Source organism: Myxocyprinus asiaticus, chromosome 7 (genome assembly GCF_019703515.2).
Source record: "Myxocyprinus asiaticus isolate MX2 ecotype Aquarium Trade chromosome 7, UBuf_Myxa_2, whole genome shotgun sequence".
Taxonomy (NCBI): Eukaryota; Metazoa; Chordata; class Actinopteri; order Cypriniformes; family Catostomidae; genus Myxocyprinus; species Myxocyprinus asiaticus.
In genome coordinates, this window is record NC_059350.1 from 4,778,429 (window position 1) to 4,795,000 (window position 16,572).

At 37.4% G+C, this 16,572-nt stretch overlaps 1 protein-coding gene across 1 annotated transcript; it reads right to left on the reverse strand.

Moving 5' to 3' along the window:
* On the reverse strand, positions 1 to 12,668 carry LOC127443792 (ATPase GET3-like). The gene is made up of 7 exons (XM_051702695.1): positions 12,445 to 12,668; positions 11,585 to 11,732; positions 7,778 to 7,926; positions 3,906 to 4,056; positions 3,252 to 3,359; positions 2,912 to 3,109; positions 1 to 1,108 (listed from the first exon to the last, which is right to left on the reverse strand). The coding sequence occupies exons 1-7, from the start codon at positions 12,627 to 12,629 to the stop codon at positions 983 to 985; spliced, it is 1,065 nt and encodes a 354-aa protein (XP_051558655.1). The 5' UTR covers positions 12,630 to 12,668; the 3' UTR covers positions 1 to 982.
* Between the last annotated feature and the right edge of the window lie 3,904 nt (positions 12,669 to 16,572).

A 16,572-nucleotide genomic window follows, 5' to 3' on the forward strand; every position in this document is an offset into this window, starting at 1 on the left:
TTTCAAATTAATGTAATATAATAGAAGAACTGAACAGACATGATCCTAATCATTACAAGTCTTTATAAATACAGGACTTTACCCAACTGCAAAAATTAAATTAGATAAATTCAATCACAATGTTTGTACAGAGTAATTACAGTTTGCTTCACGGCAAATAGAAGTGGATTAAATGTGATAAGTCTGAAGTAATAATTCATCCCAAAACTGATTCTGCCATTATTTACTCACCCTTATGTTGATCCAAAACTTGTATGCTGTAAACAGCATTTAAGTTTGCAACGACATAAGGGTGAATAATAGTATAAGCTAAATGGGTGAACTATTCCTTTAACAACATTTCCTAAAGATGACATAACCTGTGTAAATGTGCCATCTACCAGGTTTGGACCTACTCTCAACCACCGACAGCAATACTGACTAGAACAAAATAAAGAACACTATCAATATTAACCAGAATCTGAAACAAAAAAGCTTGACCTTGTCACTGATCTGGAGTCAGATGTTGCCAGGTTAAGCTGAACCAGTTACAGACGTTTACACTGATCCTAGACCTGTTCAACCAAGGGTCAATACTGGCTGAATCAGAGTCCGGATGTACATTCCTGTGCCGAGATTAATTCTGAATATTCTTTCTTGTACACACATCAGGAATGAGTGATTTTCTTATGCTTTAACGCAATCACCATCACCACAAGGCAAAATAAACATTCAAAACTCTTTTATGTTTCTTAACGGCCACTTAAAAGGCCGACATTAATTACAGATCACTGGAGAAATATGGCGTATCAATTATTACTTGACCAGGAAAACAGAGAGAGGGGGAACGTGTGTATTAAGATGTGGACTCTGTTACCAGCCAGGTATTTCTATATCTGAGGATGATGGGGAGGATGCAGAACACCAGAGGGACTATGTATCAGAGAGATGTGATGGTGTTTGTGTGTGTGTGCGCACGTTTAATCAGTGCAAAACATTAAAGTCATTTGGGGGGGCTGTAGGGTTCCAGCAGCTGCTTGGAGAAGGTGTTGACTTTGTCCGCTCCTCGAACTTCATGAGGCAGCAGTGGCAACTTTACAATATGGAAATCTTCATATAAATCCTCCATCTGAGGAGGAAACAGAAAAAGAATGAGTGGAAAGAAGGGTAAGGTAAAGAGAAAGTAAAACAGGGAAAATGGACAACAGAGAGAAAAGAGATGAGGAAAGAGGGAGAGGCAAGTGAAAAAACAAAGGAAACTGGAAAGGGAAAAGGAAAAAGGCAATGAAAAGGGGAAAAGGTAAAAAGGAAAAGGGCAATGGAAGCTGGAAAAGGGGAAAGAAAAGAAAATGAGGGAAAAGGCAAAGGAAAGGGGGAAAAAGGATAAGAGGATTAGGAAAAGGGGGAAAGGAAAGGGGGAAAGGGAAAAGGGAAAAAGGAAAGGGGCAAAGAAAAAAGGGAAAAAGGAAAGTGGCAAAGGAAAAAGGGAAAGAAAATAAAAAGGGAAAAAGGAAAGGGGCAAAGGGAAAATGAAAGGGGCAAAAGGAAAATGGGAAAAAGGAAAGGGGCAAAGGGAAAAAGGAAAGGGGCAAAGGGAAAAAATGGAAAAAGGAAAAGGGAAAAGGGAAAAAGGAAAGGAAAAAGGGGGGAAAAGGAAAAGGGAAAGGGGCAAAGGGAAAAGGGGAAAAGGAAAGGGGCAAAGGGAAAAGGGGAAAAGGAAAGGGGCAAAGGGAAAAGGGGAAAAGGAAAGGGGCAAAGGAAAGGGGTAAAGGGAAAAGGGGCAAAGGGCAAAAGGAAAAGGGCAAAAGGAAAAGGGCAAAAGGAAAAGGGCAAAAGGAAAAGGGCAAAGGGAAAAGGGCAAAGGGCAAAAGGAAAGGGGCAAAGGGAAAAGGGCCAAAGGAAAAGGGGCCAAAGGAAAAGGGGCCAAAGGAAAAGGGTGAAAGGAAAGGTGCAAAGGAAAAGGGGGGAAAGGAAAGGGGCAAAGGGAAAAAGGAAAAAAGAGAAGGGCAAAGGAAAGGGGCAAAGGAAAATGGAAAAGGGGCAAAGGAAAAAGGGAAAGAAATTAAAAAGCAAAAGGAACAAGGGAAATAAAAAGGGAAAAAGGAAATGGGCAAAGAAAAATATCAAATTGGGTAAAGAAAAGGGGCAATGGGAAAAAAATTTAAAGGGGAAAGGAAAAGGGTAAAGGAAAAAGGAAAGTAGCAAAGGAAAAAGGGAATAAAAATGAAAAAGTAAAAAGTAAAGGAGCAAAGGAAAATAAAATAAAAATGGAAATAAGGAAATACGGTAAGGAAAAGAAAAAGGGCAAAGGAAAAGGGAAATAGAAAAGGAAAACAAAGGAAATGGAAAAAGGTCAAGGGAAAGAATAGGGAAAAGAGAAAAAGGGAAAGGGCAAAATAAAAAGGGAAGGAAAATGAAAAGGGAAAAGGAAAGGGATAAAGGAAAAAGGTAAAGAATAAGGTAAAAAGAAAGGAAAAAGGAAATGAGAAAAGAGAAAGGAAAAAGACAAAGGAAAAAAGGAAATAAAATGAAAAGGGGAAAGGGAAAAATAAACGAAAAAGGAAAAGGGAAAAGGAAAATGGGAAAGAAATTAACAGGGGGAAAAGAAAAGGGCAAAGGAAAGGGGGAAGAAAAAAGTAAATGAAAAAGGGGAAAGCGAAAAAGGTCAAAGCAAAAAGGTTAAGAAAATATAAAAGGGAAAAAGGAAACAGATATATCCTCAAAGTACAGTAAAATTTGACTGAGGTAAATTAAACTGAATTAGACGTAATCGTTAAATAAGACCTCACCATAAAGATACAAAGCCAAATAAATGAGCAACAAAAACGAATCTCTGCTTAGAAACTATTAAGAGTAAAAACTTCAGTGTCATGGATTGCCATATAACCACCAAAAATTGTCACACCCTTGAACATGACAAACACACACACACCTGGTCCAGGTACTTGGACTGAATCTTGTGTCGGGCCTCACACATCTTGCAGGGCCGCTCGATGTCGGGAAAAACCAGCTGGTTGACGATAATGCTATGAGTGTCGATGCGACACTTTGCCAGCTCCTGAATCAAACGCTCCGTCTCATACAGAGAGAGGAACTCAGCAATGCACACGCAGATAAATGTCGTCTGCTCCTGTAACACAACACAGGTCCCACTGGTTAGGTGTCAGTTACCCTGAAACAAGCTCACATTTAGATGTTGTCGGAGTTTAGAAAATAGTTTGAGTGTAATTCAACATCTTGTAATTCAACGACTACTGTGGTGTGACACTCACTGGGTCTTTAAATTGCTCGCTGACTGAGCGGATGACAGGGAGCGTCTCCTCCAGTTTAGATGCCAGCTGATCTGCATTCATGTCTCCCAGGCCCAACATGTTACACATCTGCAACAGGTCGACAGAATTACACTTAAACAGCATAATGAATGCGAGATCTGCCCACAAACAAACCTTTGCCTATTAGTCTTATATTAGTCTTGCTCCTAGTTTTAAAAAGAGCATATTTTAATCTATTTGTAACTTAATTCAGTGTCTTTATGCCATCACGAGCTGGCATATATGTTGTAACAGTCAGAATGAAAGAAAAAGTCATATTTCTGACAAGGAAAATAAAATGGCTGTAGTAGCTGTGCAATGTGACAAAGGTAGGAATGGGGTGTCTGTCAACTGAATGTCCATTGTGACACACCACAAGTGTTGGCAGATGTGTTAACTATATCTACTTTTGGCCTCTGACATTCCTGGTCCCTGGTTCTAGACCAGCAGGTATAACCACTTTTTCTTTATCTAAAACTGATTCCAAAATGTATACTTTTTCACAGAAAGAAATTTCTCCTGACTAAAGAGATACTTGTCATTTCTGTCTGTAAACGCTTTTGTCCAGTGCTGTTTTAAACAAACAATCCATTTCCCAGAGCACAGGGCCGGTACCTGTGAGATGAAGGGGCTGATTTGGTTCTTGATCTGCATGAGACGGCCCAGTCCTCTCTCCACGATGGTGGGGAAGTTGAGCAAACGTAGAGTGTGTCCTGTGGGGGCCGTGTCAAACACCACCACTGAAAAATTCATCCCTTTCACTAACCTACAGAAGAACAACAGAGACTGGTGAGGACTAGAGAATATAATTGAGTCACAAATTTATTTAAAACAAACAAAAACATTTCAAAAGAAAAATGGCCAATCGATCGAATGTGTTCTGTGAATTTGTATTCACATGGTGATCCTCCATCTAGTGGTGGAACAGTGATCCTGCATAAAAGCCCATCTTAATTCAGCCTTCTCAAACACAGGTGTTCCACAAAGGGATGGGCATTTGAGTAATTTTGTAGTTCAGAACATCATGTATCCACAGCGCCAACCAATGCATTGAGTTGAAATGGCAAGATTTAGGTTCATTGTTGCCCACCGCAGGCAACAATGAATATCTAAAGCTGAACGAGTACTCGATTAACTGATTACTCGTGCACATCCCTAGTTCAAAACAAATGATTTTAAACCACAATAAAGTGTAACAGTAGCTCCTATTCAATTCTTCATAGAGAAATAGATTTTTATCAAGAATGTGTAAACTTTTCAAGTAGGGATGTGCAAGAGTAATCGACTAATTAAGTACTCGTTCTGCACCAGCAAGTCGACGATTAAAAACACTACTGAAATATCGCACATTTATATTTCTTTGAACATTTGCCTGCCGTGAGCAGCGCTGAATTCTGAACTTTACATCTAAATCCACTGGATGTGCTGTGGATGTGTGTCGTTGAGGTGTTGGCTGAGAGAAGAGGATGTGATAGCGCTTAGTGTTTCACTAGAAATACTTTTAATATTTTGATTCTTATTGAATCAACTCTATTTGTATTCGGTTCTTGTTGGAGTCATGCAAACCATCGGACGAGTATCTGCTTTAATGGTGGAAGAAACTGCGAAGCGGTACGAGAAACTCAGAACAGTATGCAGAGCTCATTTTATAAAAAGCCAACTTTCACCACTTTTTTTTCTGAATAATAACATGTGAAATGGTAAAAATGTGATGGCCTTTATGTAGACTCAGAGTTTATATATGTGCATTACCCTAATGCCATCAGTATTGGTTTCTATATTTCTAAGCTCTGGATGAGTGCAAATGTTTTTTACTTTTAAATCTCTTTATTTCATTTTTATAAATGCATACTGAATTATTATTATTATTTTTTTTTATTAAAGAAAAGCATTGTTTGTTGAAATTAGCTTGTTCTGAAACCATTCTTGGTAAAGTTTGTGAATGAAACAAAATATACATTTCATGTCCATGTCATGTTATTTTTAACTAACATTTTATTTAAAAGTAATCAGGTTAGAGTACTCGACTACAAAATTACTTGAAAATGTCCACCTATCGTGAGTTTAGTTAGTGAGTGATTTTAAGCCATGCCAGCTTCCAATGCTATTTGCATGGCAAAAAACAAGTTAAAATACATTAAAAGTTAGAGTGATTAAATATATATATATATATATATATATATATATTTATTTTCAAAAAGAACTCTAAAACTGATTCAGGGTTGACTTTGTTAAAAATGTCTTCAGAAGTGTTTGCCGAGTAAAATAATTTCCTAAAATAAATAAATCCAGCACAATCCATGTTTCAAAGATAGTGGATTCTGGCATGCGGTGCATTATGGTGGATCTTCGTCTGATATTAAGAACATATGTGTGAGTCTGGAATGTCCTATTCGGCAACAGGTGTAAATGATCTGATCCCAGTGATTACTCAAATTAAAGACACGTCTTTTACCCACTACAGGGTTGATTTCATTAAATTTGTTTGTAATGCACTGATCCATTCAGTTTGCTATTTGTTGATGATGTAAGAGATTATTGAAGGTTTCAGATCTTAGGGTGGTATGGAGCATTTTTTAAGATCTGTAGAAAGTGCTTCTTTAGCAGCCGAGTCTGCTTTTTCATTTCCTGGGATTCCACATAGGATTGTAATCCATAGATAGCTCTGGGTCATGATGGAGACAGCATAACTGGCAAAAATATATCAAACAGCTGAAAGCTATTTGGTTCATTAAATGAAGCTTAACATTGTCTTTGTGTTTGTTTTTGAGTTGCCACAGTATGCAATAGCCTGGCATGTCTTAAGGTCAATATTAGGTCAAAAATGGCAAAAAAGAAACAGCTTTCTCTAGAAACTCATCAGTCAATCATTGTTTTGAGGAATGAAGGCTATACAATGCTTGAAATTGCCAAAAAACTGAAGACTTCATACAAAGGTGTACACTACAGTCTTCAAAGATAAAGAACAACTGGCTCTAACAAGGACAGAAAGAGATGTGGAAGGCCAGATGTACAACTAAACAAGAGGATAAGTACATCAGAGTCTCTAGTTTGAGAAATAGACGCCTCACATGTCCTCAGCTGACAGCTTCATTGAATTCTACCCGCTCAACACCAGTTTCATGTTCAACAGTAAAGAGAAGACTCAGGGGTGCAGGCCTTATGGGAAGAATTGCAAAGAAAAAGCCACTTTTGAAACAGAAAAACAAAAAGAAAAGGTTAGAGTGGGCAAAGAAACACAGACATTGGACAACAGATAATTGGAAAAGAGTGTTATGGATCTTAACCCCATTTACTGGCAAAAATGCATACAGACTGTTTTACTCTTTGAAAAAAAAACTCTCAGAGCTATCTATGGATTACAATCCTATGTGGAATCCCAGGAAATGAAAAAGCAGACTCGGCTGCTAAAGAAGCACTTTCTACAGATCTTAAAAAATGCTCCATACCACCCTAAGATCTGAAACCTTCAATAATCTCTTACATCATCAACAAATAGCAAACTGAATGGATCAATGCATTACAAACAAATTTAATGAAATCAACCCTGTAGTGGGTAAAAGACGTGTCTTTAATTTCAGTACAATTTGAGAACTTAGGGTATTACCTATCCTGACTTTAAAATGTCTATTTGATAAAAAGTTGGCAATAAAAATGGGTAGATGCCCTCTAAAACCCTATCATGGGTATCATTCGATGTTAATTGGAAAGTACCTGTACATGCTTCTGTACAAGCCACAAGTCACTGTGGTCATTTATTGTATTTTTTTTCCCAATGTTACAATGATTCCAAAATCCAATGTGCTTTTAAGTCCTCGTGGTCACGTAGTGATTCGCCTCAGTCCGGATGGCGGAGGACAAATCCCAGTTGCCTCTGTGTCTGAGATCCTCAACCCGTGCATCTTATCACGTGGCTTGTGTAAGCTCTTTGCCACGGAGACATAGCGCGTGTGGAGGCTTCATGCCACCCACCGCGGCATCCACGCTCAACTCACCACGCACCCCACCGAGAACAAACCACATTATAGCGATCACTATGAGGTTACCCCATGTGACTCTACCCTCCCTAGCAACCGGGCCAATTTGGTTGCTTAGGAGACCTGGCTGGAGTCACTCAGCACGCCCTGGGATTTGAACTAGCGAACTCCAGGGATGGTAGCCAGCGTCTTTACCACTGAGCTACCCAGGCAATTTAATACACACTAAAATAATGTTAAAACCTATAATGCTATACTTTGAAAACAGTGTGTATTTCTGCGGACTAGGCCCCATTCACTTTCATTTTAAGTGCCTTACTGTAACCGTGAATTTTGCTTCTTTTTTTTTTTATAAATAAACAAGGGATGAGTCGAAATAATTTTTAGTGGTAATAAACATTATCCCACAAATGCTGTTGATTGAGCTTGAATTGACTGAGTTGAATTGAACCCGGAACAATCCTTTAAACATCACGACAGCAACATGTTCAACATGTGACACTGTCTGACCTCATGACCTCCGCATAGCTCATGGCCTCGTCGATGCCAGGAAAAGCACTCATGGCTTCCTGCATCATCTTCTTCCCCATACTGAGCATGTTGTCCTCTTCAAAGAACTCATCAGGCAGCTCTGCCACACCCAGACTGGGGTCAATCTCCTACAGACAGAAACACCAATCGAGAAAGAAATCCAATCAGATTATCTGAATATAGTTACACAGGCATATTAAATAAAGACTCAAAGAATTAAAAGCCATTTTGTCAAATCAGATCAATCATGTAGATAAACAAAAGCAAGTTGTTTCTAAACTGCACAAGAGTCCTGGTTTGGACTTTCTCTTTATTGGTTTCTTTCAAAAACGTATTCACGGGTAAATAACGTGGAGCTCATTTTTCTTTGTCCAGATCTTTTAAATGATTCAAAAATACATACAAATGCAGTTCATACAAAACAATTACTTCCATACACCTCTTCTATGATTTACATGTTTTCCATTTTGAGTTCAAAGTTAATTTGGGGCTTTTTCTGGGCTTAAAGCAATAGTTCACCCAAAAATGAAAATTTGCTGATAATTTACTCACCCTCAGGCCATCCAAGATGTATCTGAGTTTCTTTCTTCATCAAAACGGTCCAAAATGCATATTTAGGGTGCATCAAAATAATCCACACAAAATAAAGTTCTTCTGAACACAAACGATTGATTAGTTTGAGAAACAAAACAATACTTATATACTTTTTAACTACAAATGTTCGCTTCCATACATCTCTGTGACGTGAGCTCATGAGAGGGATGACGTAAGCTCGTTGGTAAGGTCACCTGTCACGTGGAGGAGTCAGGAAGAGCGTCATTGTTTACAAGAGAAACTTGTGCCATTCACAAACCAAAACAGTCCAAAACAACTTAAATAATAATAAAATTAAAAAAACAATGTAAACAATGACGCACTTCCTGACTCCTCCTCCACCTGACGCATGACCTTACCAATGAGTTTACGTCATCCCTCTCATGAGCACACATCACAGAGATGTACAAAAGTGAACATTTGTAGTTAAAAAAGTATATAAGTATTGTTTTGTTTCTAAAAATAATCAATTGTTTGGGTTCAGAAGAACTTTATTTCGTGTGAATTATTTTGATGCACCCTAAATATGCATTTTGGACCGTCAAAAAATGGAGGACATTCACTTGCATTGTTTAGAGGAGGAGGCCTGAAATGAAATCCTAAAAGTCTTAAATTCTGTTTTGATGAAGACAGAAACTCAGATACATCTTGGATGGCCTGAGGGTGAGTAAATTATCAGCAAATTTTCATTTTTGGGTGAACTATTGCTTTAAGGCCCAAATATACTTCATACGAAATCGAAGAATGAACGAGTGTGACGTCATTTAGAACAAAATCTGGCCAAAAAGACAGTGTTTTTGCGTTTGTTTCTGTGGTTCATAACAACTCGCCAGGGTGAACTTTTAAGAAAGCTGAAACCGACTGCTTAACACCTTCTTACTGCCATTGGACCACGTCATCGGTAGGTGTGACAAGGAGCTCCACTTACCTTGACACAGACAGCTCATTCTGTTTCAGTGTTTCTTTTTAATTACCCAGTCTAATTTGTCCTGCCACAGTTTCATAATGAACCAAAAATATTTTGACATTTCTCATAATAACATAAAAGATCTCTAACGTTGTGTTTTGCGCCGTTGATTCGGCAAAGCATCTCTCAATCCCAGTTTTTTTTTTTTTTTTTTTTTTAAACATAATGTTCAGGTCATATATACCAGATAACCCTGAGAAAACTTCTTAATATTCTTTATGCAGAAACTCTTTTACATTTTTTTGAAATTAATGAATAAAGTGTTAGTTCACCCAAAATTAAAAATTCTCCCATGATTTATTTACCTTTAAGCCATCCCAAATGTGTATGACTCCTTCAGCAGAACTGAAGTGAAGATTTTTATACGCACATTTTAGCTCTTTTTTCCATACAATACAAGTAAACAGCTGCCATTAGACTGCTGGCTATTTAACAGTCCAAAAGGCATATTTAGGCAGCATATGTTAAATAAGAACATTAGGCATTACAATATGGTTAACCCAATTCTAGTGATTTTAGCAATCTCAGTTGTTTTCTTTGCTTGATTCAGGCCAATAATTTGCCCCTTCTGAAATAAAGTCACATCTTTTCCACAACCATGGTATACGTCTTCCAAAATGGATGTTTAAAAAATGAGAAGCTGCACATGGCATCAGTTCGGGTTAAAAGAACTGTTTTCAGATAAAAAATATTAATCACTGCAATAATGATCCAATCCTAGGCTCTTAAGTATCTGCTTATTTAAATCCAAACAACAGGTTCCTCTTCATTTTCTTGACCTATTTAGGAGTCGCCTCATTCTGTGGATATTTCTTTCACCATTTGGGGTTTTCTTGAGTCAAAAATGATTGAGGAGCTCTCCTGTCTCTGGAGCACAAATATCAGAAAGCCTGCTCGATTCGCCCACACTTTGGCGCTCCAGAGACAGCGCACGCCACAGTCACGTGAAACATTTGCGTGTCAGATGAGAAGGATATTTAGCGCTTTTGAAGCACCAAACATGCAATGAAGGTCATTAAATTTGCTTAGGCTGCCGCAGAACATTTTTCAATGATGGAAAAACCCTGTCCATGTTTCTTCAATTCTCTCAGTCTCACGTGAAGCCCTGCCCACTGATAGATAAGCCCACGCAGCGAACATGGATATTCACATATCGCGATATACACGATATAGCAAAATCTCTGACAATTGACATTTTATATCGTCGTCACGATATATATCTATCGTCATATCGCCCAGCCCTAACTCCAGTAGATCAGTTAATGTCTTCTAAAGCAAACCGATAGGTTGGTGTAAAAAACAAATCGATAATTAAAACATTGGTTCTGCCCAGCGCTGTATCGCTGTTTGAAATGAACCAACTCTCACGTGACATTCGTTCTTCTGTTGTATACAAAGCGCGCGCTTCTGACTTCTCGCGTGAACGCGCCATTGCACTTACGTCACTGATGCGTCGACTGCTGGCAGGAAGTGATTAAGTTAGTAAAGTTTTAATTATTGATTTTTTACACAAACCTATCAATTTGCTTCAGAAGACATTAACTGATCGGCTGGAGCCATGTCGATTACTTTTACGCTTCCTAAATATGCCTTTTGGTCCTTCAAATAGCCAGCAGTCTAATGGCAGCTGTTTACTTGCATTGAATTCTGCTGAAGGAGTCATACACATCTGGGATGGCTTAAAGGTAAGTATATCATGAGAGGATTTTCTTTTTGGGTGAACTAACCCTTTAAGTTGTTTATACTCAAGGTACTTGATGGTTTCACTACATGACATTTTTTCCCTTCATGTTTTACAAAAAAGTACGAAACCAAGCTGGACATAAAGATTACGTTTCTGCGAACTTGACGTGTTTCAAGCTAGATTTTTTAAAGCATTCTCATTCTTATCTCCTCGGACAACCTTATTTGTCAATGACCCTCATTACAGAAATGGATGCACGTTTTTTTTTCTTATAAAATAGTTAAATAGATGCCACCTTCGGGATTAACGGAGATTAACAACATGCTCAATGTTACAGTTGACACTGAAATCAAACAAATGGTCTCAAAGCCATCTGCAATGGATTTCATACTGATATTCTTTATGTTTTCTAAATATATTAATTATAAACTAATAAAGATCTATCAAGTTAAATCTGTAAAGAGATTCAGTGATATATCAGGCAACGTATGTTTTAGCCACACACCGAATTTAGTGAAATCAATTTATATGGTTAACGCACCATTGCGAAGAGGTTGTCGTAGCCCTTGACTTTGGTGGGCACCTTGGAGAACTTCTGGTCGAAGGCATCAGAGATGTTATGTGCTGGATCTGTGGATATGATGAGAACGCTCTCTCTCACCGCTGCTAGCTGGACCGCCAAACTACAGCTGCAACAAACAAGACAGATGGCAAAATTAAATGTTTAGATTTGTACAGTCATACAGGACGGAGCTTAAATCAAACAGCATTAGTAAATTACATAGTTCAGATCCAAGAAAGAAATCAGACAATATTAAAAAGAAAATGATGCATGAACTGACAGGTGTAATGACCATCTGTACTTACAAATCAAAAACAAGAACACAGTTTGTGAATCCTGCCATTTATAAACACCTGTTGCAATGACATCACATATGTGATCATGCCTATACTGCAATGTTGCTGTACATATAGCAGAGGCCTTATTAGATAGAATATAACGAACGAATGAATTAATTACATGGCTGATATAACCCACATTCAACCAATGATGTATAACAACATTTTGACTGAATGTTGAATGATGCATATTTATTCACTTATTATTCACAAACATGACGATTTTAATAACTGTCAATATGTAAATAATTATATATACTATTACATCTCAGAAAGAACTGTTTTGATTGATGTCAGGTTGTTGCTAGACTAAATTGAGCATTGTTTCGTGTTTGTGTGTATGTTTTTTTTTAAAAGCTAATTCTCATTTCTAGAATTATAGGCTCGTTATTAACTTGTATATTCGTGAGTAATGCAGTAAACATGTTTGTTAGCTAGCAGTTCTAGCACTCCCATCTGGCATTCCCTCGAATGGCAAAACACCAGTATTTATTCACTCACCTGCAAGTGGTTTTGCCCACGCCACCTTTACCCCCAACAAAGATCCATTTCAGTGATTTCTGCTCGATGATATTCTTTAATGTCGGCTCTAACGGCTCTACATCAGGCGCATCTTCAAACTCGTCTTCCATTGAAGCTGCCATGTTGCGCTCGAATAAGGTAGCGAAAGCTGCACACGCCGCCATTTTGGCTCCGACATAACAGAAACTTCCCACTTGTGTAAATGAGAATAAGATCCCAAATGGACGCTGTAGGGTGCACAGTTTCCACCGGAAGTGTGCCGATTACGTTGATGACTCAGCCGGACTGTACCAAACACTTCCTCCGAATTAGAATATTCCAGAAGTAAACATATCGATTTGTTTTATTGTTTGTCTGAAATGTAGATGATATCACATTTTGAGCAAGCTGTGGCTTTGAAAGTTTCTCGTTGTAATATTTGTTCAAGCGTGTTTTGGAAGACACACACACACACACACACACAACACGAAAATAACTGGAAGAATTCGGCAACCTTTATTGAGTTATTATTATCCTTAAACAAAACACATAATTTAATACTATGTTTGATAATCAGGGAATCTCATTACTGTTATTTATTTTTCTTTTTTTCTTTTTGCCAAATGTACATTTATATGGCACCAACATACACTGGCGGACAAAAGTTTGGAATAATGTACACATTTTGCTCTTATGGAAAGAAATTGGTAAAAATAGTAAAAAATTACTTCAAAGAGTCATCAAAAATTCTTCACGTGCAGCAATGACAGCTTTGCAGATCCTTGTTATTCTAGCTGTCAGTTTGTTCAGATACTCAGGTGACATTTCACCCACACTTCCTGTAGCACTTGCCATAGATGTGACTGTCTTGTCGGGCACTTCTTACACACCTTACAGTCTAGCTGATCCCACAAAAGCTCAATGGGGTTAAGATCCAGAACACTCTTTTCCAATTATCTGTTGTCCAATGTCTGTGTTTCTTTGCCCACTCTAACCTTTACTTTTTGTTTTTCTGTTTCAAAAGTGGCTTTTTCTTTGCAATTCTTCCCATAAGGCCTGCACCCCTGAGTCTTCTCTTTACTGTTGTACATGAAACTGGTGTTGAGCGGGTAGAATTCAATGAAGCTGTCAGCTGAGGACATGTGAGACGTCTATTTCTCAAACTAGAGACTCTGATGTACTTATCCTCTTGTTTAGTTGTACATCTGGTCTTCCACATCTCTTTCTGTCCTTGTTAGAGCCAGTTGTTCTTTATCTTTGAAGACTGTAGTGTACACCTTTGTATGAAATCTTCAGTTTTTTGGCAATTTCAAGCATTGTATAGCCTTCATTCCTGAAAACAATGATTGACTGATGAGTTTCTAGAGAAAGCTGTTTCTTTTTTGCCATTTTTGACCTAATATTGACCTTAAGACATGCCAGTCTATTGCATACTGTGACAACTCAAAAACAAACACAAAGACAATGTTAAGCTTCATTTAATGAACCAAATATCTTTCAACTGTGTTTGATATAATGTCAAGTGATTTTCTAGTACCAAATTAGTAATTTATCATGATTACTCAAGGATAAGGTGTTGGAGTGATGGCTGCTGTCTTGAATTGATCAAAAATGACTTTTTTCAAATAGTGATGGTGCTGTTTTTTACATCAATAATGTCCTGACTATACTTTGTGATCAGTTGAATGTCAATTTCCTTCCGAAACAGCAAAATCTGTGTGTGTGTGTGTGTATATGTATATATATATATATATATATATATATATATATATATATATATATATATATATATATATATATATATATATATATAGTCAAATGTTTACTCTCCTCTGTAGGTCCAGATGTGAAAGTGCTTTTTTTAAGTTAACACAACTAAAACTTTAAAGTCAACTTAAGATGTTAAGTTGTCATTGTATCAATTCGTATACTTAAGTTGAATTAACAAGCGTATTTGCCACCTCAATTAAAAAAAATAAAAACATATGTTGAATCAACTAAACACATATTTGACGAACAATATCACTGTAAATGTAGCTTAACAAAGTTGTCTGAACAAGCTATTTAATGTTGCTGATTTGCGAGTAAATGAACACTTATTTCATTAATATCTGTCAGGGAGTAGTAAAAAATTGTGCATACCTTTCCATGAAAAAATCACTTACAGCACCTTTAAATCTTTAAAACAATTTTGTCAATTGTTTGATCTGTTGTCTCAAGATTTAAGTTGAAAAAACGCATATTTACAGTATATATCAATGTAACGAGTTAAATCGGAAAGATAAAACTTAAAGTTAAGTTATGTTTAAGTTAAATGAACTTTTAGGGCTTACAGTGTACAATGCAAGTCAACAGGGTTCAAAACTTTAAAGTTCCATAAAAGCACATATAGGCAGCATACAAGTAATCCATACGACTCCAGTGGTTAAATCTATTTCTTTAGAAGTGATATGATAGGTGTCTGTGAGAACAGTTCCACATTTAAGTCCTTTTTTACTATAAATTCTCCTCACTGCCCAGTAGGTGGCGATATGCATGAAGAATGCGAATCGCCAAAAACAAAAGAATGGGCGTATAAGTGGATATTAATGGTAAAAAAAGGACTTAAATGTTGATTTGTTTCTCACCCACACCCATCATATTGCTTCAGAAAACATGGATTTAACCACTGGAGTCATATGGATTACTTTTATGCTGCATTAATGTGCTTTTTTTTAGTTTCAAGTTTTGGTCACCATTCACTTGCATTGTGAATACATACAGAGCTGAAAAAATTCTTCTAAAAATCTTTGTAGAAGAAAATGTTTTATACACATCAGGGATGGCATGAGGGTGAGTAAATGATAAGATAATTTGTGGGTGAACTTTCCTTTTAAAACACATACCAAGTGTACTATTGCACTATTACTATAATACCGCACAATTACACGGCATTTGCATCTGGTAGGGTGGCGGCAGCTCTCCGGGCAGACTCGGCCCTTCAGACTCGTTCAGCAATGACAGATCATTGGCACATTGAGAAGACAGTGTTTACATAATTATTCTGGCAACCACAACTGCCAGTTGTTTTTTTTTTTTTTTTGTAAAAACTACAGGATTTATATATATATATATATATATATATATATATATATATATATATATATATATTTTTTTTTTTTTTTTTTTATACAGTGTATTGTATTTCTGAAATATCTAAAATACATATCTTTATTCAACTAAAAATGGATGGAAAGAAATGTCTTATGGGGGGAATTAAATAAAAGGCAGGGCCATAACAACCAAAGACATTGAGGGGGACATGTCTTTGTGAGACGTCTTTGTTGACATAAGCGCAGCTAAGAGCGCACCTGACACTGCGACATCCTTTGTGAAGTTTGCGCTGTAGTGCATGCCCAAAGTTGAAACAAGGCAGGAGAAAAGGCAGAGGTGAAGAAATTGCACACATTGGTTCTTGCGTGTATTGCCACTATGTTTGCTGAATGTGTAAAAGTGATTTGAGAACAGGTCAGTCTTCCACGCCCCCCTTACAATACCTTTAGGGCCCCCCCAAGCCCCCTCGTGCCGCCAAAACAGCGCCAACCCGCATCTCAGAATAGCATTCTGAGATTATATTCTTCTCACCACAATTGTACAGAGTGGTTATCCGAGTTACCGTAGACTTTGTCAGCTCAAACCAGTCTGGCCATTCGCTGTTGACCTCTCTCATCAACAAGGTGTTTCCATCCGCAGAACTGCCGCTCACTGGATGTTTTTTGTTTTTTTGCACCATTCTGAGTAAATTCTAGAGACTGTTGTGTGTGAAAATCCCAGGAGATCAGCAGATACAGAAATACTCAAACCAGCCCATCTTTTTGTATCTTTTACGTTTATATATTGTATATGTACAAATATATAGGTAGTTTAAGGATGAAGGGAGTCAAACTTGGTTGTGTCATTCACAGTGCATCATAGGACTGGGCAGTTTTGCGGACTATGTTGGCTGTGGTTCTCTGATTGGTGGGTCTTTTTCTGCTGGATCATGGGTATTGTAGTTGTTTACCAGGAATTCTGTTATCAAACACGGTTTTTAAACAATGAAGTTAACACAGACAGATGGCTTCAACGGAAGCATATACAATCAATGAA

Coding starts and splice junctions, on each gene's coding strand:
- LOC127443792 (XM_051702695.1), bottom strand. CDS start 12,629: ATGGCGGCGTGTGCAGCTTTCGCTACCTTATTCGAGCGCAACATGGCA. Junction 11,733..12,444: donor GTGGGCAAAACCACTTGCAG/GTGAGTGAATAA, acceptor TGTTTGTTGCAG/CTGTAGTTTGGCGGTCCAGC. Junction 3,360..3,905: donor TCAGCCCCTTCATCTCACAG/GTACCGGCCCTG, acceptor GACCTGTTGCAG/ATGTGTAACATGTTGGGCCT.